The sequence below is a fragment of the Peromyscus maniculatus genome, chromosome 10 (genome assembly GCF_049852395.1).
Source record: "Peromyscus maniculatus bairdii isolate BWxNUB_F1_BW_parent chromosome 10, HU_Pman_BW_mat_3.1, whole genome shotgun sequence".
Taxonomy (NCBI): Eukaryota; Metazoa; Chordata; class Mammalia; order Rodentia; family Cricetidae; genus Peromyscus; species Peromyscus maniculatus.
In genome coordinates this window covers 79,326,871-79,352,177 of record NC_134861.1, presented here as the reverse complement: position 1 = coordinate 79,352,177, position 25,307 = coordinate 79,326,871, and the positions used below count along the sequence as shown (strand labels likewise).

Here is a 25,307-nt window from a genome sequence, read left to right as displayed (position 1 = left end):
TTTGGATTGGTCAATTATACCAGGGCAAGGGGCCTACTCTTGGAATGGGAGACTCCACTGGAGAAAACAGATATTCCCTTTCCCAGCAGGCAGTGCTGTGAAGAGTTTCTTGGCTAGGGGTGGGTCTTTGTGTCCACTTCCCCTTCACAGGGCTGAGATTTCGTCTGCTTTGAACCTGTGCAGGTCTTGTGTGCTGTCACAGTTCTCTGTAAATTCATATGTGCATCAGTCCTATTGTGTATGGAAGACATCGTTTCTTTGGAGTCATCCATCCCCTCTGGCTCTTACAATCTTTCTGTCTCCTATTCTGCATAGCCTTGAGGGAAAGGGTTTGATAAAGATAAATAAAAACATACAGAACAAGCAAACAAAAGTCTGTTTAGTAGATGCTCTAAAATCTCTGCCATCTACTGCAAGAAGAAGCTTCTCTGATGAGGGTTGAGTGGTGTACTCATCTACGGGTATATCAATAGGCCAGTAGTAGTCACTTTGTTGCTATGTACCCTTGTCAAAATCATATGTTGTTCCCTAGTTAGACCCATAATTGTTCACTGTGCCAATAGCTTCCAAATAGCTCTGTGGGCTGGGATCAAATTTTTAGCACATAGAACTTATAGACACTATCTATACCATAATTTAAATCTTATTTAGAGACTTATCTTTTTTCCATCTAACCCATTTTCCTTCTTCTTTGAGCAAATATAAATCTCTTTTTAAAACTGTTATTCTAAAACTATATTTTTTTCCCATTTGGTGCATTTCATTCACATTTTTCCATCTTTGGGTTAATCCAATGATGTAGATAACAAATGGGGGTGCAGATTGCAGCTTTGTGCAAGAGTATATGCCTAGTATGTATGAGACATCAGACTGAATCCCTAACATGAAATTCAGAAAATCAAAATGTTTTTGTGACTCTCTTCTGCCAAAACTTTTTTACATGACTTATTTTATGATATATATGAAGCACATATATTTCTTTCAGTAAATTAGGTTTTATGTTTTTTTGTTTGTTTGTTTATTTGTTTTGGTGTATGTGATATTCTGTTTTACTTTTTGAGTTTCCAGTTTTTTCACATCCCTCTATTTTGTCTTCTACAGTGGGAAGAGATTGGAGAAGTTGATGAAAACTATGCGCCTATCCATACCTACCAAGTATGCAGAGTCATGGAACAGAATCAGAATAATTGGCTGTTGACCAGTTGGATCTCCAATGAAGGTGCTTCCAGAATCTTTATTGAACTGAAATTTACTCTAAGGGATTGCAACAGCCTTCCTGGAGGACTAGGCACTTGTAAGGAGACATTTAACATGTATTATTTTGAGTCAGATGATGAGAATGGGAGAAATGTTAAAGAGAACCAATACATCAAGATTGATACCATTGCTGCTGATGAGAGCTTTACAGAACTTGATCTTGGAGACCGTGTCATGAAGCTGAACACAGAGGTCAGAGATGTAGGGCCTCTGAGTAAAAAGGGATTTTACCTCGCTTTCCAAGATGTTGGTGCTTGCATTGCTTTGGTTTCTGTGCGTGTGTACTATAAAAAATGTCCTTCAGTGGTAAGACACTTGGCTATCTTCCCTGACACCATCACTGGAGCTGATTCTTCACAGTTGTTAGAGGTGTCAGGCTCCTGTGTCAACCATTCTGTGACAGATGATCCTCCCAAAATGCACTGCAGTGCTGAAGGGGAGTGGCTGGTTCCCATCGGGAAATGCATGTGCAAGGCTGGATATGAAGAGAAAAATGGCACCTGTCAAGGTAAGCCTTTTCCTGTGGATTTGTGAGGGCTTTGTGCTTCTCTTGGATCCTGTATTTGTTTTTCCCTCAGTGGTTACAAGTGACCTTTTATTTTGTTAATTTATGGAGATTATTTCTCTTCAATTTTTTTTTCTTCTCTGAATCTCAAAAATTTGAAGCAATGATGAAAGTTTTAATGTACTGCTTTACTGGGTATACATAGTTAATGCTCAGAGAGCGTGTGATTTTCACTATGATGTTTTATATTCACATCATTTGCAGAAGTTTTATTGTGAATGGCACAACGAATGCCCTGCTACCATCCATTGTAGGGTTGATGTCTGTCTAGGCTGTGGTTTTTTGTCATGAAGTTATTTCTTTGTTTTGCCATACAGAATTCAAATGCAAAAAAAATCTTGGAGGAGACTTGTCTTGGCAAGCTTTTAACTTCCATTTAAAAAGTCTTTGGAAATAAGTTCAGCCACATGAACTTCTCAGAAAAACATTTGTCATCTCGCAGGACTTAGCTTACTACATTGTTTACATATGGTTGCAATTATATGCTTGCTTTTCAAAATTTATAGATCAATTTTAAATGCATAATAAGCAGTGCCCCATGAAAATAGCTGTTTGGAGACAGAGCCACTACAGAAAGGTCATTTCAAAGCAATTTGCACTTGGAGATTTTTTTCCTGTTTTAATTTTTCTTTTAAATTGAAACTTGATCATGCATGCTTCTTCATTCATTTGAAAATGCTCTCACTTTGCCCAGAGTATGGTAAGTTGTCCTTTTAGACTTGGCTATTTATCAATGGGTTTTTGAAACAGGATAGTACTTTATGCCAAAGTGGAGAAGAGTGTATAAGGAAACACATTTTCCCTTTTGAAAATGTGTGCTCTTACAGTTTCAAATTGTTTTGTACATGATTTCTTAATTTTAAGTAGATAACAAGAGGTTTGTGTGTATTGTCCGAGGGGAGAGCATAATGCTGTGCAGACTCTCAATCACTTCTTGTAGATTCATAAGTGTTATTTCCTAAGTCCCTTGTATATGTACAAAACTATCCATCTTGCTCAATCTTGACTTTAGATTGATCACAGATCTAGGGAGACAAAACTGCATATTTTACCTTGTGGTAGCTGAAAGTTTTCCTGTGTCCCACCCAGTCTGCAGCTGCTCAGACCCACGTAAACACACAGAGGCTTATATTAATTAAAACTGCTTGGCCATTAGCTAAGCATTCCTACTGACTAGCTCTTACACTTAAACTCAGCCATTTCTGTTAATCTATATGTTGCCACGTGTTCTGTGGCTTTACTTGTGTGTCATCACATGCTGCTCCCTGGATGGCAGGCTAGCATTTCCTGACTTAGCCTTCCTTTTCTAAGAATTATCATTGTCTGCTTATCCTGCTTATACTTCCTGCCTGGCTAATGGCCAATCAGCATTTTATTTATCAACCAATCAGTGCAACACACATTCACAGCATACAGAACATCCCACAGCACCTCCCCTTTTCTATCTAATCAAAAAGGAAGGTTTTAACTTTAGCATAGTAAAATTTCATATAATAGAACAGTTATCAATCAAGAATTACAGTTACAATATTTAGTCTATTTGTATTTGGCAAAATTAAAGAAACTATTCTATCTATCCTATATTTGTGAGTCTAAAGTTTCAAATCTAATTTATCTTTTATAATAACCAAGGAAAATTATTTGGGGAATGCAAGTGGAAGAGACTTGTCCCAACCGCTGGCAGGCCGGGACACAGAAATGTTCCGACTACACCTGGTAATCATAATTAAGCTGGTTTATTAATTCTCTCAAAAACTCTTCAATGCAATAAAGTTTCCTTTTCTGAAAACAGCTCCTATTTTAAGACCTTTATAATATATTTATAGGCAATTCTATAGCTGTTTTTAATAGAAACTATTCTTGATACACATACTCACATACACAGACAAATACACACACACACACACACACTAAGAATGTTGTCAAGTGTTTCTAGTGTTTCTAAGTTTGTTGGGAAAGTAAATCATAGTTCATTTGATCTTATTTATGTGACAGGTCTAACTAATACCTTGTCTTTTGTTTATGAAGAGTTGCATTAGTTTATGATGAGGTCATATGTAATTGTATGGTAGAAGCATCAATTAAATTAATGTTCATTATAGAATATTGCAAATATGCAGTTTACTAATAATGTCTTAAAATTGTTGTCATTTTAAAGCAACAATTTACTTGACTGATCACTAACAATGTTTTAGGGAGTAAGTGGAGGCTAAATTAGACCACTACAAAATTTGCTTTCATTCAGAATGACAAAAGGGTATAGGAAGCCCCTGAACACTTGTAGGATAAATTTGAATTGATGAGATGAAAGCATTCTATTGACACTTATTATTGAATGTATCAAATTCAAGGGGGTACTGCATCTGACCTAATATATGTTAGTGTGAGAACTTAACACTAATCTTTTCTTTCTTACCTCATACTCTTCATAATTGAGTAGAGACCACAATAAGTGGCAGTGGGGATGAACTGTAAAGTTCATGTTGTTAAAAAAAAAAATTCTTTAAACTATTCCATAGTATGCTCAATTAGTGGTTTAACACAGATGCTCTTGCAGAGAACCTAAGTTCATTTCCCACCTTCCATATGGCATTTTACAATTGTTTGTAACTCCAGCAGCAAGAAAGCCAACATTATCTCTGTGCTAACTGCCCTCCTCTACATGCTAAACATATAAGCTATGCTCAGTTTCTCAAAAGCATTTTTGCATAGTATTCCTTGTTCTTTTATAATTCATCTCTTGCTCCCTTGAATAACCATCTGTCTCCATCATTCCTGGCTAATTCCTACTCACCCTTCCAATCTTCACTCCAGTACTGTTTCTTGAGGGATGCTATGACTTATCAGCACCGGATCAAGGATCGCTCTTATTTACTTACACACTGCCTTTTCATAGAATCATTTAGAGTTGCAATTTTTGCCTAGTTTATAATTTATTATATAATTAATGATTCAACTTCCATTGCACTATTCACTTCTTATGGCAAGAGTGGTACATATTTGAATTAAGGAGTGAGAAAGAAATTGGAAATGAAGAGGAAAGTGAGCAAAGAAAAGAGAATGTACAAATGTGTGCAAAATACTGTTTTACTGGTTTATTTTACATTTCTATTCACATACAGAAATTTTTCTTGTTCTGTTCAAAATTATATTTTAAAAAATCTTCTAAAATAATGGTTTCTTGGCCAAAGACTCTGAGGCCAAATTTTTAATAGCCAGAAATAAGTCATTTTCATGCTTTGAAATGGTTGGCATTCCATGTATTTACCACTGTGGACACCATCTCAGTCAATTTTGTCAAGCCACAAAAGTGGCCTATTGAAACATATTTATAAAGTAGACTTATTACTTAATGACATTTAATTACTCAGTCTCTCTACTGATCAAACTAGGTTAAGGTTTAATTAAGGTTATAATTATGTCAAGAAGCTGAAGTTTGAATATATGTATTGCCATACATTATCATACATGAATATTTGCAGAATTCTCCAGGTGATGACCCAATAAACCTGGTCAATCATGCCTCTGTGACCTCTTACCTCTGTAGGCATGATGAGATTGACCTCAAGACTTTTAGAAATTGAATTTCAGGGTTGAGAATGCTAGACAGTTAATTAACTATATGGTCTCACCCCTAATGATAACAGAGCATAGGTTGAGTGGACAAGGCCTGTTAAGAAATACATGATCCTTTATCTGCACATCACTTGAAGCTCCTTCTGAACTTCCCTAAAGAGAAGTGGACAGCTTTATCTTTAGTAATCTGTGTTGGGTCAAATAATACAATACTCTAGTTTTTATTTTTATTAACTTAGAATCTGTTATATATTGGCTTTGCAATGCCAAACTGCATGTTTCAAATTTCTATAATTAACTACTGTAAGTATGCAAAATTATTTCTTTGAAATGTTCTTTGTTTTCAGAAAAAAAATACTAACCCAATTCCATTTAGCCATGTGTGTTTCCTTACCTGTTATTTATTTTTATTTCCTATGTATTCCGTATTATTTTTCCCTCAGGAGTCATACGATTTTTTTTTTTTTTGTACAAAATGGTTAGCAAAAGCCCATTTTGGAAGTTTCTGCTTTTTATTGAAATGGATGTGTTTGACAGAAGTAATTGAGTTCACATGAATCAAATGTTGCCCGCTGAGTTCTCTTGTGATTGTGTTGCTGACTTACTCAGATGCAAAGCAAGACCACTAATCTTCATCAGTTAAAAGTGGAATGAAGTAGTAATTTGAAATTAGCCCTAGATAATTATGGTTTCACTTATATCAAATGGGAAAAAGAGATTTAGACTGTGGGTCACTGCCAAAACTAGTCAGAGTGAAGAAGGTATATTGTGCAGGCAAAAAGAGTGGGTAGAGCAGGTTGCACGTGGAGGGCTGTGGAGGAAAAGCACTTATTAATTGTCCACCTGGGAGGTGATTGCACAGCAAGGAAAAGTGTAGTGAAAATGCCCAACTCAGGAAAGAGCTTTGATTCAGAAACAGTTCAGATACAGCAGGGAGCAGTATGGCGATCATTCATATTTCTGGCTCGTACTTATGATTGAATAAAATCTGGCTGCAAGTGTAGTGTATTAGGTGTTCCTGTAATTATGCATTGGGGAGCCTAGTTATTTTTAATTAGGCACATTACCAAAAAACATCAAAGGGGTTGAACTCTTGGTTCTATTTGGTATGCTATTTTATTCAACAATAAGAAACTGATTTTAATTTTAAAATTTCAGCAAAGGTTAGCAATTATGCAAGTATAAAATGAAAGTGATTCATTTGCGTGTTTGTGCATGGGTGAGTGTATGCATGTATGTTTGCATGTGGACTTACATGTATGTATACATGTGTGTATGCATGTATGCTCCTGTGTGTGCAGTTATGTATGTGTGTTTATGTATACACGCATGTATAAACACCATGATGTGGAAATTAAGTAGCTAAACAGTCACGTGTATTTTCAAGTAGTACACATAAGGATAATAAAAATAGATGGCTTTTGGTTCTTTCAGCTTAAACTGCTCTCTGCTGACGTTTTGGAATAGTTCTATTAAACTTTTACAGACCTTTGCCCTTGTTTTATGTTTTCTTTTATCCTAAACCATGTTTTCAACACTGTCATTAATATTTTGAGCCAAATACTTATGAGATGATGTGAGTAGGAATGTGGGTCAGCAGTGTCAGAGAGGATTTTAGCAGGTTCTTTGATCTCACCCAGTAGAAGCCTTAGGAATTCTACACTTCATTTTGAAAGTGAAAAACCGCCTCCAGAGATTGCCAAGTACTCTCTGTGATATTCTCACTCACAGTCGAGAAGCACTAATCTAAGTCCCCTACTTCCCCAGTGAACATAGATGCCAGCAAAACTAAACACATTTGTGGATGTGTTTATGAACCATGCACCATTGGAAAAGCAAAAATAACAATTCTTTGCAGATAGAGACATATTAGATCTATGGAACAAACAAGGTATATGTATTGAAAGTCACCTAAATTAACTTCAAAATGGTGAGAAATACTGTTTGTGGGAGACAATGTAGTCTAGTGTTTTAAGCACATTGATTCTGAGTCAGCATGCGTGAGTTCAAATAGCCCCTTTTCTTAGACCGGCTGTCTTTCCAATATGAGTATCTGAATCCCTCTTCACTTTCTTCTTCTCTTTCTGCTTCCCAGCAGGCACTAGATGAAAGGCGCTTTACATAGTGTTGAACACATTGCATTTTTTTTCTAGAGACACTTGCTACTTACTATACTTTGTTAAAAATATGATGCATTTTTTGGAATATGTATAGGGTAGCTATAGGTAAGTATATTCATAATTTCTTTAACTTGGACTGTTGGCTTCATATGTAAAAGGATAATCTTATATTGATGTATTAGGTTAAACCAAGCTATATAAATATCAGTGAACTTCCTATGTAAAGAGAAATACATTTTCTAGAGTTCCAACACTGTAAGAAAACCTACCTCATTAAATAACATCCCTCCTTCCTCGAGTTAATGGTGTGTCACGCAGTATATACAGTCTGAACAATGCTATACCCTAGGAAGACAGACAGATATGCAGATAGCTTCATCTTTGAATGTCAGATGTAGGAGGTCTTTTGCTAGATATGTAAATGCCTGAGGATGGAGCATGCTAACTTAGGGCAAAATGATAATATTTCTTTTTATAAAAAGTTGATGTTTAACACAAACATTGAGAAAATGCAGGAAATAAGAATAACATGACAGATAAGCTTTTAATGCCAAGATATAATTTAATGTATTAATTTGCATTTCATTATACATTACATCTATACTATTTTCCAATGCTTTGACTATTAAGCTTTGAGAAATAAAAGACTTAATAATTCCTGAATTTCCTGGCTAAATAAGGCTATTCTAGTATCTGTTGCACTATTTTGAGTAACATCTCTCATTGGGTCTTGTGTATATTCATGTTTAAGGAGTGTCATAAGAAAGTTTTCTCTATGAAAACTTTATACATTTGGAAATTGACATTCATATTAAAAAAGAACTATACAACCATATAAAGTCAAATAGATGATTATGTTTTCTAATCCCAGGGTATATATGTCAAAATGTTGTACTATTTATGATTTTCAATGGTATTAAATAGTTAGCACCTTCTAAAGGTACTCTATTATAATTTTATGGCAAGGCTTATAATTATATATACTTTTTTTTTTTTGGTTTTTCGAGACAGGGTTTCTCTGTGTAGCTTTGCGCCTTTCCTGGAACTTGCTTTGGAGACCAGGCTGGCCTCGAACTCACAGAGATCCACCTGCCTCTGCCTCCCAAGTGCTGGGATTAAAGGCGTGTGCCACCACCGCCCGGCTATATATACTTTTAAAGTATCAGATAATGTAATATTTCTTTGTAAAACTTTTCCAAATTACATCTTGACTCAGCAAACACATATTATTATCAATACATTATATGAGCATGGAAAATAGAAAGTATTTGATAAATTCAGAATATTCAGACCACAAAAATAAACAGGGTAAATAATTCCTCACTTTATGAGCCCAATTTATGAGGCAAATCTATATTTTGCATCTGTTGAAGCTGTTTATCCTTTTCTTAACAGCTCTTTGGTGATCCTCACATATTTTAGTTATTTTCCTGATGAGGATTAGTATTTTATGTAACCTTTGCTTTTCTAAATTTACAGTATAGGATAATATTTTCAATCATAGCAACGTCATGTGATAACTATATATAGATATATACATACATACATGTACATATTTTCATATATGTATACTACACACACACACACACACACACACACACACACATTTACTTGTTCTTAGGTGATCTCTATGTGGATCAGGGGTTGTGGGAATTAATATCAGTATGCCATGCCTTGGATGAATACTGTGAATATTCACCATAAAACCTCAGCAAGAAAGAATTCATTCATAAAGAATATAATATGTTATTTCCCAATTAAATGACAACCAGATGCCCCTTTATGATCTACTCATGCACAGGGGCATATTCTTTTATTCTTTGTCTTCCTGAGGGTGCAAACAGCTTTTCTGGATTTCAAGCTCACTGAACAGCTTAGCTGCTTGGTAAAAGGCTATAATTTTTTTTTCCCTGAAACTCAAGGCACTAAATTACAATTCTCCTCTTTTCTTTGAGTCGACTTCATTGCACCATGCTTCTGAAACTACCAAGGATCTGTTTATTTCTGCTCCCTGAGGGTCATCCCTCTCAAATGTGTTTAAATTAATAACAGTCTTGAGATTTCCCTGCATTAAGACAGAGAACAATAAAAACATCTGTGAACTTGGTTCTGTATACTTTAGCATTCTTTGTTGTTATGGCTGGAACTTTTTCAGTTATCATAGCAGTCTCCTTCTTGGAAGAGGACCATCAATGAGCTAATACATTTAAAATGTTATTCTATACCACCTTATATACAGTATACACAAATACAAAATGTCTAATTTTGAAAATTTGATATGCATGTAAAAGATTATAAAATCAGTGAATGATTCTCATTCTATTATTTAGAATACTCTTCCCCTTTAAAAAAATTCAAAAATTTCAAATTTCAAGTGTGGTTTATTTTTAAAAGACATGTTTCATTTACAGTTTACTCAGAAAAATGCTCTCCTACTCAACTACATTCTCAATATTCAAAAACCACAAGTCACATTGTTTGAAAAATATGACAGAGAAACTTTTTTATCCATATATCTTTTTAATTTTATTATACATATAATTTTTTATTTAAAAAAAAGATTTTCTATCCTTTTACATTCCCAACCTGTTCCCCCTCCCTCCTCTTCTCCTGCTTCCCCCACCTAACCCCATCCCACCCCCATCCTCTCCTCATAGAGAATAAGGCCTCCCTTGGGTAGTCAACATAGGCTGTTATACCATGTTGGGGCTAGACCTAGTCCCTCCCTCCAGCATCAAGGCTGAAATAGAGGAAATGATCATTATTTTTCTTTTTCTGCAAGTAGCATTTAAATGATATCTAATATTTATGAAAAGTCATTCCATTTATTTTCATTCTTTCCATTTAAAACAATTTATTTATTCTTAATGAAGTTTATGTTTGTATGTGTGCCTGTATGTAAGCATATGCACATGTGAGCTGGTTCCCAGAGAGGCCAGGAGATGGCACTAATCACCCTAGAACTTAAGTTACACTTGAATGCTAGGAATTGAACCTGAGTCCTCTCAAAGAACAGTTTGTATTCTTAACTGATGAGTCATCTTTCCAGTCCCTCAGTTTGGTTTCCAGCACTCACATGGTGGCTCACAACAATCCTTAATTCCAGTTCTGTGTGAACCAATAAACCTCCTTTGACCCCCATGGGCACCATGCACACATATGGCACACATACATACATGCAGGCAAAACATTCCTACACAAAGATAAAATGAGCAAACCTAAAAAAAAAAAATAAGTTTTATAGGTAAGTAGTTACTAAAACTCTTCTAATTAACACACATTTTGTAAACTTAATGCAAATTTCACATGTTAGCCAGAAAATTAATGATCAATAGATTAATAAAAAAATTAATTTGGGGTAGCAATGGGGCATGAAATTAACATCCTTAGTATTACACAGATACCATATTTTGTCTTTATATTTAGAAATGTTTATTAACTTTAAAAAAAACCTTTCCAGTTATTTATGTGTGTACGTGTATATGTGTGTACACATGTGTGTATGCGTGTGTGTGTGTGTGTGTGTGTGTGTGTGTGTGTGTGTGTGTGTATGTGTGTGAACATGAACACAAACATGGTACATTTGTAGAGGTCAGAGGACCACTTGCAGGAGTCTGTTCTCTCCTTCCCCCACATGGATCCAAGAAATTAAACTCAGATCATCAGTCTTGGTGGCTAACATCTGTAGCGCTATCTCACTGACCCCAGTGTATTATCTTTATCTTTCTTTATATTTGGTACTGTATTTAACAGTATTTTTTTAGGAAGATTGGCAAGTCATTTTTTTATCATTGAGCATTCATGATAAACCAGACTGAAAAGCACTGCCTATATTAAAACAAATTTGGTTAATTTTAAAACAGGGGATACAGCTCAGAGACAGAATGCTTGCAAAACATATACTATGTCCTCAGTATAAAATGAATTAATTGGAAAAATATTTTGTGCCTCATCTATTGACATTTACCTATGTAACTTCAATATGGATTAGCCCCAAACAGAATTTACTAATGATTTATTTTTTTTGTTTTATTTTTCATTTTTCTTTATTAAGAATTTTTCTACTCGCTCTGCATACCACCCACAAATTTCCCCTCCTTCCTCCCCGCAACCCCCAGCCCTCTTTTTAAGCCACCCGCATCCCCACATCCCCCAAATCAAGGTCTCCCATGGGGAGTCAACAGAGCTTGGCACACTGAGCCTAGGCAGGTCCAAGCCCCTTCCCATTGCACCAAGGCTATGCAAGGTGTCACAGGCACCACAGGCACCGGGTTCCCAGAAGCCTGCCCATGCACCAGGGACGGATCCCAAACCCCCTGCCTGGGTGCCCCCCAAACAGTTTGAGCCAAACAACTGTCTTCTGTATCCAGAGGGCCTAGTCCAGTCCCATGGGGCCTCCACAGCCACTATTGACACTACATAAAACCCACCCTATTAATTAGAAACTATTGTGGAATGTAACTTAACTTCAACCTGCCTACCTCTCTAACTTCCTATCTGAATTATCTTCTGTATATAAGATTTATGTTATTTAACAAAACTTATTCCATGTAGTGTCTAGAGAGATAGTTCAGTTGAGAATGTGTGCTTCTGCAATTGTAGAGGACAAATATTTGATTTCCAAAACCCACATAGTGCTCATAACCATCTGCATTTCTGGTTCTAGATGAGCTGATACCCTTTTCAGGCCTCTAACGGCTACTGCACACACATGTTATAAATAAGTTCATGCAAACACATGCATAAACACAAACACAAGCATGAACATAAGTAAGTAAAATGTCTCTCCCAGTACTCTCTCCCTTCATCCTCCACCCACATTGGAGGAAGAAAATACTGGGAGAGACAACTGGAACCAGGCATTTTAGGGTTGAGCTAGAAACCTAGTTCCGTGGAAACTCCCAGGAATCTGTGAGGGTGACCCTAGCTAAGACTCCTAGTAATGGGGGGAATGAAGCTGAACTGGTCATATCCTGTAACCAGGAAAGACTTCCAGTGGAGATATTGAGACACCAATCCAGCCACAAGATGCCTACCAGATGTGCTGGGGTAAAGTTGGCACAAAAATTAGAGGAGTGGCCAACCAATGACTGGCCCAGCTTGAGACCTAAGCCAGGAGAAGGAGCCTACACCTGACACTGCTTGGATGGCCAGGAACCAGATAGCCCAGAGACAGGGGACTGAACCAAACAGGACTTGAAATAACTTTTAAAAAGTCAATAAATGATCCATAATGATATTCTGCTATAGTCTTAGAAAGGAGCCTAGCATAAAAGTCATCAGAGAGGCTTCATCTAGCACTTGATGGAAATAGATGCAAAGACCTACAGCCAAACATTAGAGAGAGCTCAGGGAATCCTGCAGAAGATGTGGAGGAAAGATTGAAGGAACCAAAGGGATCAAGATCACCAAAGAAAACCCACAGAATCAACTAAGGAAGGCTCACAGGGGCTCACAGAGACTGAACCCACAATCAGGGAGCCTGCATGGGTCTCACCTAGGCCTGATGAATATGGTTGTGTAGCTTAGTCTTCTTGGGGGATTCCTAAAAGTGAGAGCAGGGACTGTATCGGACTCTTTTCACTACTTCTGGGACCCCTTTCTTCCTGATGGGTTGTCCATCCATCCTTAACACAAGGTGTGGTGCCTAGTTTTACTGCAACTTGATATGCCATGTTTGGTTGATATCCTTGGGAGGTTTGAGCTTTCCTAAAGAGAAATAGAGGAGTAGGTAAGGAAGGGGGACTGGAAGGGGAGGTGGAAGGGGATCTACTTTCATGACTAAATATATGAGAGAAGAATATAAATAGTTGATAGATAGATAAATAGATAGATAGATAGATAGATAGATAGATAGATGATAGAGAGATATTCCAATAAATAAATAAAATGTATAGTCTTCCATGTACTCAGTTTATATGATGTATTGCTTTAATATTTTATTTACATGTGTATATTTCCAGAATGGCATGACAGTTATTTCAAAATAGGAAGACACTAGGTCACTAATACTGGCATAGATAATAGAAAGTGTGTTGCTCACAAGCACAACAAAAGATGAATTTTCAATTACCCATTGTCAGTTAACCAGCGTTCACTACCCTTCCCTTCTATTTTCGTTGTTATCCTTTTATTTTTCTCCTTCCTTTCTTTCTTTCTACTCCTGGGTCTGGATCACATTTTAACTTGAAGCTTTGGCTTACTTTGTGTGTACATGCTGTGTTTATGCTTAAGGGTTTTCGCTCTAAGAATGAAAATGTTATGTTGATGTACTTAAATCCTGTCAGAGCATGAAGATGGCCCCTACATTTAGACCTATTAAGGTGTAGTTTGGATGCAAAGGGAGAAAAGAAAGAAGAGCCCCAGTTTGGGGAAGCAACAATTAGAGCAGATGATCATTTGACTGATGGATCACTCCATTTCTTTGATGCAATTATTAGTAGGGATCTGACTTGAAGAATGAATGCTCCCAAGATCCTGCTGTGTGATTGTAAAGGAGAATAATAATGTGCTACTCCATATGCATAAGGGCTTTTCATCTGATGAATGCAAAGCTCTTTGAAAATATTCTATTAAGACATTTCTAGGATAAAGAATCAAAATGTTGTTTTCCATTCCACGGACTGGAAAACAATTGATGTGAATTTATCCATTTTCCAGAGTTAATATCACATTTCTTTCCTATTCCAGTTACTTATAGGTTTCATAATCTGAAAGTGAAATAATTAATTGGTCTTCTGGTGCCCCCCCCAACACAATTCATCCATTCCCCTGGTTTTCTATGCTAAAAGCCTCTTTATTTAGGAGCAGACTGGCCTGCATTATTTATTTATTTAAAAATCTCTTTAGAAGATTTTGTGTGTAGTCTGTTTTTGCTCTCTTGGTTCAAGCATGATTTAATATGTCAACATGGGTTTGCTTAACTGCATTTGATTGTCTTCCATACTTTATTTAGTTCCAGGCAGTCTCCTTTCAAGCATGTTGCTTCTCAGATAAATGAAATGTCATAACAATGAGAACTCCTCATTTGGTGACAGGAGTAGATTTCTTTGACACAGTGGTTGAAATGGGGGTACTGGGGGCAGAATTTAAACAGTAACCACAGACTATACTGCAGTTACATCAGTATTCTTCTGGTCCGCACATTACAAACTATAATAGAACAATATATTTAAGGCTGGGAGAACTTCACTATTCCCTCAGTGCAGGGTGGGTCTAAATCTAAAATAAAAATAAAATACTATCAACAAAAAGAAAACATCTGTTAACAGTATTGCTGAAATAACTTCCAAAGATAACACCTTATTGCTCCAGTTTGTTTTCATCCATACCTTTTTTTGCCAGAGCCTGAGATTGTATTGCTCCTGGTACAAAGCTTTAGCAACTTATCTACAGTAATACTTTTTCCTATTGCCTCTCCCAGTGGATTTCAAAACCTCAGTTAAATAGGTAGAGTTTGAAGACTGTGTTTTCCTAAGGCTTACTTGGCATGAAGAGTCTGCAACACATGTATCATCATCAATGACCAGTGGAGGCAGTTTGAATGTAAAGCCTGCTTATTCCAACTAAAGTGAGGATGGCTACCTACAATGGATTTAAGTAATTCCCTGGAATAAATTCACCTGAACAATTCTCAGAGAAGTTGGAGTTTACAGGAAGAGTGGAAGGGGGGCACAAAACAAAAAGAATCAAGCCAGAAGAAACAAGTTGTTACAGTTGTATTCCTAGGCTGAGGAGAATAGCAGAGGGAGTTGGACATCAGGCATTTACCTTATACATTCCAGGAGTGTAAGAATTTCCTCCAACAGGACCAAGAGTCTCCTCTAGTTATTCATCTGCTTATAAGAAACTATGCTAAAACAGTGAGAAGTTGATTTCACTGGATCATGAACTTGATCATCCAAGAGGACCTATTTGTTCTGCAACCCACGACTGCTCTGACTGATGGGAGATTGCTCATCCTTTTTAATTTGGTGATATGTTCAAGTGTTAGTTAAATTTTAAAAACAATTCTAATGAGGAATAACTCCAATAAAATGCTGCATCTTGAAATCCTGTTTCTATTTTCAGTTTTTACACCTGCATTTGTTATTAGCAACACTCTGGGATGCTGACCTGACCTGATACAGTGTGGAACTTTAACATGAAGTGTCCCTTATTCTATCCACCAGGCAGCTGGCTATGCATGCCAAAACCTGAAAACGCTAGCATATTTTTCTGAGTATTCTTTGTATTAATGGAATAATCGCACACTTGATCTAAATTTGACAGACATAAAGTTGAGCAACCAGGCATGCTGCAAGTGATTAAATGTGTTACAGGATTGGTGAGCTCATTCATGAAAGGAAGAAAGAAATTAAGCGTTCAGGAAGCACAAGACTGGGTGAGAAATCCGAGCTTGGGGAAAAGCTTGTGGAAGGTGAAAGTTTTCACAAGGGCATTGTGCTGTCATTAAACGGAAGCGGGCCTGAGTTCCCACACTTGGGCTCAGGATGGCAGGGGTTATTTTTACCTCAAGTTAGGAGGAAGTTCACTTAAACAAGGACAAGGAGCTTGTTCTAGAAAATAAAAAAAGTGGTGCACTAATGGGGATAGTTTGACTTAGACAGAGTTTACAAGGCAGTAGTAGAGTAGAAATGGTAAAGATCTCAGGGAGTAAGACCTAAGATTCTGAGTACCGGCGTTGTCAGCGTATTTCAACTGAGCTGGCAAGGTGAGCAGAAGAGGAGATGACACTTAAGTACAGAGCTGCTGTGTGCCTGTGCTGTTAAATGTATTATTCATATTCTCCTTTAAGCATGACAACATCCTGGGAGCCAGTTTCTGGGGCAACTGGAGCTGAGAAAGTTAATTTTAGCAGGATCACACAAACCAGAACTGGAAAGTGGGAGCTGATGTTCGACCCCAGGTGTGTTTATGTCAGCCAGTAGTTTTCTTCCCAGTTGTGTATTCTACATTAAGAGTCATTTGAAAATCTCTTACGATGTCATCTTTACACAAGTCGTCTGTGAGCTTCATCTGTCGTCCTGTGTGAGTTGTAAACATGAAGTAAACATGAGAGAGAGAGGTGCCCGAAAATGAAGGAGAAAAGATATGCTTTTTTTAAATAGTAGTTTCAGCCTCTGTGTTCAGATGTCACACTAAGAAAGCAGAAATGAAAGGCACCGTGATGTGGAGAATAGCTATTAATGCAGGGATAATTAGGTTTGCAAGACTGGTCAGCGAGTAAAGGAGCCGGAACCCAAGCCTAGCAACCCTAGTTCTATCCTGAAGACACGTGATTAAAGCAGAGAACCGACCCTCACAAATTGAATACCACCATGTCATGCTCACTCCGTGCAAGTGCATACATGGACAATACAAATAAATACAGCTGCCCTGTGTAATGGCAGGGAATGAAAATGCTAAGGGAGGTAAAGCAGTGGGAATGCTGGAGGAAGAGCGCACAGTAGTCAGGTCTTTTCCTGGGCGCTTGAAGCTTCAAAGTTATGATTCACATAGGAAGAACTTTACAATTTGCCATGAGAACATCCAAAAGGAGACCGAAGAGGGTTTTTTTTTTTTTTTCACAAGCCTAGAATGCATGCACTAAAGAGAAAAAATGTGTAAGAATGTTATAACTTTTCAATACATTCCCAACTTCTGTTTTTGTTCATTCTTGCACAACAAAATTTGTCTTTTTCTTCTCGTCCCAATAAAGCTTTTTAGAAAAACTTGTTTTCTGAAATATGAAAGTGACATTTTATTAAAATATTGTGCTCACTTTTGCTGGTTCTAATTTGTGTTGTGGGTGTCATACCTAACTAATGATAACAATATGAGTTTGGAGAGATCTGGTAGAATTCAAATGCAAATCAAATTTTGTACCCTGTGGCCAGTAAATGAACTAAAGCATTCCTTACAAACAATTTTGACACCACACAAGCCACAGAAACAAAATTTAGGACAAGGTAGCTTGAAGAATTTTCATGTTGTTCTTGATGATTTTTGGTTGCAAACAACATTATAAAGAGTAATATCAGAAAAATCCACTAGTAAACAATTCTCCATAAACAAGTTACTTTAGTAAAATAGCTGTTATTTTTCTTGATTGATGTCAATGAAGCAATTATAATGGTAAGAATAGCAAATGGTCTTATGTTCTAATGAAGAAAATGAGTTTATGAAAGAAAGTTGCTCATTCATGAATGAGCCCATTCAGTCTAGTACGTAGCAAACTGCTTAATCTTAACAATAATGGGCATCTACAAGTGTAAATAAATAGATATTTGAGACTTTTGTAAGTGGAATAAGATTTCAAAGCACTCTCTAGTAGTAATTGGTCGCAAACACAATTTCATTAGGCATCAATACATATAACTCTTCAGGTAAAACTAATACACTTGCTTTCTAAACTCTTAGAAGTTTATTTTTATTTAAAATAGATAAAAGCATATTTATTAGAGTTTGATACAGGGAAGCTATACAAAGAAAAGACAAGAATGGAGAAAGTCATAGCACCCTTCTGAAGAAAAATAACTGCAGTTTGTTTCAAGATTCAAATTCAAGAGCTAATTTTTGATAATTTTACAACAAAGTGGAAGATAACTGATTGTACTTAACTATGTACATCATCAGTATTACTAAAGGCTCATGCTTGAACTCAAAGTTCTATAATTATCATAGGACTAGATTGTGTGAATGATTATAGAAGGTAAAGTTTCTACTGAAAGTCCAACTATATTACATAGTAATGAAGCACACTAGAATAAATTGGCATGTGACTAATTTAGAAGTATGAAAGATAATAGTATAAATCAAGCTAATATGTATTAAATAAACTGCACCAATATTCATTGACAGATGTTCATCAGTTACAGCAGGAAAATAGTACAGAAGTTCAGGACTATATAATTACAAACTCCAGGAAAAAGATATTCTTTTTCCCATTTCTCTTTTCTCCATCCTTCCTTCTCATTTTCTTGCTTTCTTTTACTTGTTTGTTTCTAGCTGACATTGTTTTTATTATTCTGAAGATAATTTTCATAATTCTCTGTGTTTGAAGTTAAGTAAAAACAGGCTTAGAATTTTCCTTTTATTATTCAGCTTTTCATGTAATATCCGGAGTGCTAAAGAAAATTCCTTGACTCCTTCCTATTTAACCAGCTTTCAATGCCAACAAAATTAAAAATGTTTCTTATTGCTTTCTAGATCATAAGTACTGATTATCAAAAATGCTATGTGCTTTCTGAGTTCAAGGATGCATAGTTACAGGAAATTGATAATTCTCTGATCTTCCTGTCCCATCATGTTCAAGATGTCTTAACTTGCTTTTTTCGGAAAGACAAGAAAACTTCCCTCTGCATTGCAGCTCTGCCATTTCTGTTTTTCTGCTTTATAAGAAAATGTCACATCCTGCCTAAACTCAGTTCACACTCTTATTTCTTATTCTACTTTACACTCATTTTTTATAATTACTTCTACTTACATATTTTCTCATGATCTTCTCTGTTCTCTCACATAAAATTTTCTGAGTAAATATATATAAAATATTCAATTCTTTTAAATATTTTTGGTTCTTTTTTTTTCCATGTGTAAAATCCTTAAAAGGAAAAAAATTAATAAAAACTAGTACTGTCAAGAATTTTCATAGCCCTCTATTTGGTCATGAGAGACCTTGAATACAGCTAAGCAGACTACCAGGTAAGACACTGGGTTTGTATCAACACCTTTTTTAGCTAAGAAATTTTTTAATTCATTTTATATATTTCAGTCACAAATCCCCCTCTTCCCTCCTCCCACCCTCTAGCCTCCTGCCGACCCCTCCCCCCAGCCTCCATTTCCTCCTATAAGAAGGTAAGGCCCCCCTTGGGGAGTCAGCAGAGCCTGTTACATTCATTAAAGGCAGGTCCAAGCCCCTCCCCCTGCCTCAGGGCTCTGCAAGGTGTTCTACCATAGGTAGTGGGCTCCCAAAAGCCAGCTCATGGAGGCAGAGGCAGGAGGATCACAAGTTGGAGGCCAGCCTGGGCTACATATTTTTAGTTCTTAAAGACACCTGAAGTCTTTAGGAAAAGTTGTTTTTGTAGTTGTTTTGATTTTTGAAAACACTTTATTTTTGTTAACTCAGAAGCAAAGAATGGAGCTACTATGAGATGTGAATACACTACTTTCCACACGAATATTTGCTAAATGCAATAATTTTTTTTTCTGTAAAATGAAGCCATCCTTTGTAGATTGGTTGAGAGCAATGATGATAAAGACAGTCATCACATGTATAATAATAAAACCTTTTTTTGTGGGCTAGTGAGATGGCTCATCAGATTAAGGTGGTGGCCACCAAGGCTGAGGACCTGAGTTTGATTTCTGGAACATACACACTGGAGGGACAAACCAGCATGTAAACGTTGTCTTTATGACAACGTTTCTTGTGCACACACAAAACCAAAATAAATACATATGTAATGATCTCTCAACCTTGGGTTTTTGTTAACGTTCCCTGGAAGAAAGGAAATAATTTTCTTCAGTGATGTCATCATGGATTAGATACTCATGCTCTAGTAAATAACTCTCATCTATGCTCATTTAAATGTCAAATTCTTTGGAGCACACTAAAAAAAAATGAAAGTGTGAAATTTAGAAATTTGAGGAAAGAAAGTTCAGTGTTGTCAGGATGGGAATGAGGGAGTGTAATAGGGTCAATATGATAAAATCACATTATATACATGTACAAAGTTGTCAAAGAATAAATGAAAAGCATCAACATGGCATTTACATATGTGAAAACTTCTTAAAATACAGTTTACTTTTACAAACCAAGATTTCAAACATTGCATTTATGAATAAATAAAGTGATAGGCTCCTTTTTCTATGAGGGATTCTGCTTTGGTTCTTACAAACTGCCTGTGCTGGGGCTGGAGAGATGGCTCAGAGGTTAAGAACACTGACTGCTCTTTCCAGAAATCCTGAGTTCAATTCCCAGCAACCACATGGTGGCTCACAACCGTCTGTAATGAGATCTGGTGCCCTCTTCTGGCCTGCAGGCATACATGCAGGCAGAACACTGTATACATAGTAAATGAATAAATCTTTACCAGGTGATGGTGGTGCCTTTAGTCCCAGTGCTTGGGAGGCAGAGCCAGGCAGATCTCTGTGAGTTCTGCGAGGCCAGCCCAAGCTACAGATTTAGTTCCAGGAAAGGCACAAAGCTACACAGAGAAACCCTGTCTCAAAAACTGCCCCCCCCCCCCAAAAAAAACCCAAATTGCCTGTGCTTATTGTGCTATGTAAAAATCCATAGTAGAACACAGGTGTGTAAATATGCTTTGTCAGACTGGAGAACATATACTTGTGAGAAGGGCAAAACTGATGAGTCATGCCAACCAAAACCTAAAAATATCCTTATTATTAAATGGTGTTCAGCGACTTTTTGAAAGACGAGCTTGAGGAAACCCATTCCTGACACTGGAGGTTTCATTTGGTGGCTTTGTCTGCTATTGTTTGGTGACCCCATTTATATTTCTTTAAAATATGTATGTATAAATATATATACAGTATACATACACTAGACAGACAGAGAGACACACATATACCTAAAATAACACAAAATAAGAAACCAAAATATATATGTGAGGGACCAGTAAGGTAATAAATGCCTAGATAAAACATTGTGAGGCAAAACATCAATGAAATTACTATCAGGCTCATTTTGAGTTGGCTGTCTACTGCATGGGGCATGCTCGAAGTGCAGTTTGATACACAGTGAGACTTGTTTAGAAAAAAGAGAGGGAAATAAGGCATGGAGCTGGATGGTGAGGAGAAGGAGAGGATCTGGGAGAAGACAAAGGAGGAGGAACCATGAAAAAAATATATTGGATGAGCCGGGCAGTGGTGGCACAAGCCTTTAATCCCAGCACTTAGGTGGAGGACAGGCAACAAAACTACAAAACTACACGGAGAAACCCTGTCTCAAAAAACAAACAAACAAAAAATAATAGGATGAGAAAAAAAAACCTATTTTTAATAAAAAAGAAAAATAGAAGGGGAAAAAAGACAAATAGTACTTTGAAATGTTTTACTTAAAAGATACACTTAAATGATGATTTTTAATCTTATAGTTATAACATTAATGTTTGATACTCTTAGGAAAAAGTATCTTCTCACAGGCAACACTTTTGTTTTGCATCAAAAACACACTTTGTTCCTTGGTGCAGGGCGGAGGGGCTTGGACTTGCCTGGGCTGAGTGTGCCAGGCTCTGCTGACTCCCCATGGGAGACCTTGCCTTGGAAGAGGTGGGAATGGGTGGGGTTGGAGGGGGAAGGCTGCAGGGCAGGAGGAAGGAGGTGAGGGGAATCTGTGGTTGGTATGTAAAATGAATAGAAAATCTCTTAATAATAATAATAATAATAATAATAATAATAATAACAACAACAACAATAAGGAAAACAAAAGAAAAGTTAAATCATCAGAGATACTCTATGCAGTAACTGACAGAAGCAGATACAGAGATCCAGAGCCATGCGCTGGGCTGAGCTTTCTGAATTCTCCTGAAGAAAGAGTGGATGGATGGTATGAGCCAGGGATTTCATTCCAGGAGTTGAGTGTGTGTGTGTGTGTGTGTGTGTGTGTGTGTGTGTGTGTGTGTAGTGCGAGACAGAGACAGCTGACATAAGCTCCTGGGAGCTATGGACTCTGGACCAACTGTTAGGGAGCCTCCATGGGACTGACCTAGGCCCTGTGTGTGTGCATGTGCGTGTGCGTGTGCATGTGCGTGTGCGTGTGCGTGTGCGTGTGCGTGTGTGTGTGTGTGTGTGTGTGTGTGACAGTTGTGCAGCTTGGTCTTTTTGTAAGGCTCCTAGCAGTGAGACCAGGACCCGTCCCTGATGCTTAGCTGTCTTTTGGGAACACCATGCTATAACCCATGCTGGATTACCTTGCCCAGCCTTGAGGCTAGGGTCAAGAGCTCCTTCCTGCCTCAACTTGATGTGCCATACTTTGTTCAAACCCATGGGAGGCCTGCCTCTTTCTGAATGGAGACAGAGGAAGAAGTGGATGGGAATGGGGGAGGAAATAAGAGGAGAGGAAGGAGGGGAAACTGAGGTAAAATAAAAGAAAAAATAAAATTCAAATAAAAATTTTTTTTTTTGGTTTTTTTTATTATTATTATTATTATTATTATTATTATTATTATTTTATAACACCATTCAGTTCAACATAATAGCCACAGAATCCCCTGTTCTCCCCCTCTCGCCCACCCCTCCCCCCAGCCCACCCCCCATTCCCACCTCCTCCAGATCAAGGTCTCCCCCGAGGACCGGGGTTGACCTGGTAGACTCAGTCCAGGCAGGTCCATTCCCCCCTCCCAGACCGAGCCAAGTGTCCCTGCATAAGTCCCAGGATTCAAACAGCCAACTCATGCAACGAGCCCAGGACCTGGCACCAATGCACAGCTGCCTCCCAAACAGATCAAGCCAAATGACTGTCTCACCCGTTCAGGTGGCCTGATCCAGTTGGGGGCCGCTCAGCCTTTGGTTCATAGATCCTGTGCTTCCATTCATTTGGTTATTTGTCCCGGTGCTTTATCCAACCTTGGCTTCAACAATTCTCGCTCATATAAATCCTCTTCTTACTCACTAATTAGACTCCCAGTGCTCCACCAGGGGACCAGCCGTGGATGTCTGCCTTCAGATTCCTCAGTCCTTGGATGGGGTTTATGGCACCACTATTTGGGTGTCTGGCCATCCCATCACCAGAGTAGGTCAGTTCCTGCCGTCTCGCGACCATTGCCAGCAGTCTTTTGAGGGGGTATCTTTGTGGATCTTCGTGGGCCTCCACACGGTTTGCAGGCAAATGGATGGATCTAGAAAAAATCATCCTGAGTGAGGTAACCCAGACTCAGAAAGACAAATATGGTATGTACTCACTCATAGGAAGATGCTAGATGTGGAACAAGGATGACTAGACTGCTACTCACATCACCAGTGAGGCTACCTGGAAAACGGGACCCCAAAAAAAGACACGGAGAAATGGACAAGATCTACATGAATAGCCTGGTCATGAGTGGGAACAATGAAGGGCGACAGTCGAGGGAAAGAGTGGGAGATCCTAACTGGATCAAGAAAAGAGAGGGAGAACAAGGAATAGGAGACCATGGTAAATGAAGACCACATGAGAAGGTGAGAAGGGGAGGAAGCAGAGAGCTAGGGAGGCCCACGAAGATCCTCAAATAAAAATTTAAAAAATGTTTAGTCAAAAAACTGAGAAGGGTTAGGGTTATATTTAGAATTAATGTTGAAGTTAGTTTGAGAAAATATTCCTATTGTAAATTTTCAGTATGTTTTGCTTATTTAACTCATTTTAGTAGTTTAAGAGAATAGAAAATCATAGATAAATGAATTAAAGGATTGGAAATTAATTATGGATATTTACTAAATTAACTAATAAACTTAGCAAAGCAATACATGATATGATTTATTCATTAATATTGAGCATCATTATATGTAACCACATAGAAGTATATACTCTACAATTTGAGTAAATATATAATTTTAAAAATGTAATTCCTTTATTTCATTGATTATGTGAAAAACAATAACAAATATCTTTCTTGTATAAGGAAATCAAATTGAAATGTGTTCTGAAGAGTAATAGCCACATGGCATTGGGAGAAGTGCTGGACCACAATCACATTAGCCTCATTGTTCTACCACGTCTTCCTGGAGTACAAGGTTAATCAGTGCCATGGGCTGTATGCATTATGCATCACTGCAATCAGGTCTTGATTCTGCTGGGTCTTTATCCAATTGCAAATTGTTGTTCTTCCCACAACAAAACCTTGATCAACTATTGTCATATTTAATTTTACTGCTGTATTGGTGACATATATATTAATTTATATACTTGTAGACATGTTCTGAAAGCGCCAATCCAACTGACAAAATGGATAGAAAGATGAATGAATAATGTCTTCTGTTTCAGGATATGTTAGCAAGATATTGGTGATTAATCATGGTTATTTATTATACTTCTGTTTTCTCACTTTTAACTTATTTTATTTGCAAAGAATAATTTGTGAATACTGTTGTTAGTGGTAATAATTTCTCTTTAAATACTATCAGCTAAAATATTCTTAGGATTAGTTTTCTCTCTCTCTACCATAATTCCTTGTGAGAAAGAATTTTTCTTTCTTTGTTTTGTACCATTTTCAGATAGAACTGGCCTATGGCTTCAACATGTTTTTAATTGAATTTAATGAACATAAATGTGCATTTGAAAACCAAAATATGTCTACTGATTAACAATTCAGTAAGGATTTTGTTGTGGGATTCAGATAATAAAATATGTTTTCTCAGGAATAATTTATTTCTTCACTTCTCATATAGGAATTAAAATTTATAATAAAGAAAAAGTAGAGACAATTGTTAAGGGCAATATAAACATATGTATTTACTATTACGTATTCAGAGTTGTAATGTTGAGTGGATGGCCGTTCATGGCAATTCATACCTGTTATTCCAAAATTCAAGAGGCTAAGAAAGGAGGAGATACACATGTATTCAAGATTCATCTATTATGAATTACAAAATAGTCTTCTGAAAAAATAATTTTTGAAGCCATAGGATGACTAACCTGAAACAATCTCATGGTTATTTTCTTTGACTTCACTCCAATTAGGTTCTCAGGGAATACGGGATTGTGGGGGACCTGCTTTTCCTCTGTTCACAAATCAGTTCATTATCACCAATCAGAAACTTCCAAGATCAATTCAAATACATAAGATAGGCTTTAACCTTAGCTTTCCTTCCTTGTTCAG

At 37.1% G+C, this 25,307-nt stretch overlaps 1 protein-coding gene across 15 annotated transcripts in view; it reads left to right on the top strand.

Moving 5' to 3' along the window:
• Epha5 (EPH receptor A5) overlaps positions 1-25,307 on the top strand; it is a 356,197-nt gene that overhangs the window by 71,008 nt on the left and 259,882 nt on the right. For all 15 annotated transcript variants that reach the window (XM_006983822.4, XM_076546512.1, XM_076546513.1 and 12 more), the window contains exon 3: positions 1,102-1,765. In XM_006983822.4, the coding sequence (XP_006983884.1) occupies positions 1,102-1,765 (664 nt within the window). The remainder of the gene's footprint in view (positions 1-1,101; positions 1,766-25,307) is intronic.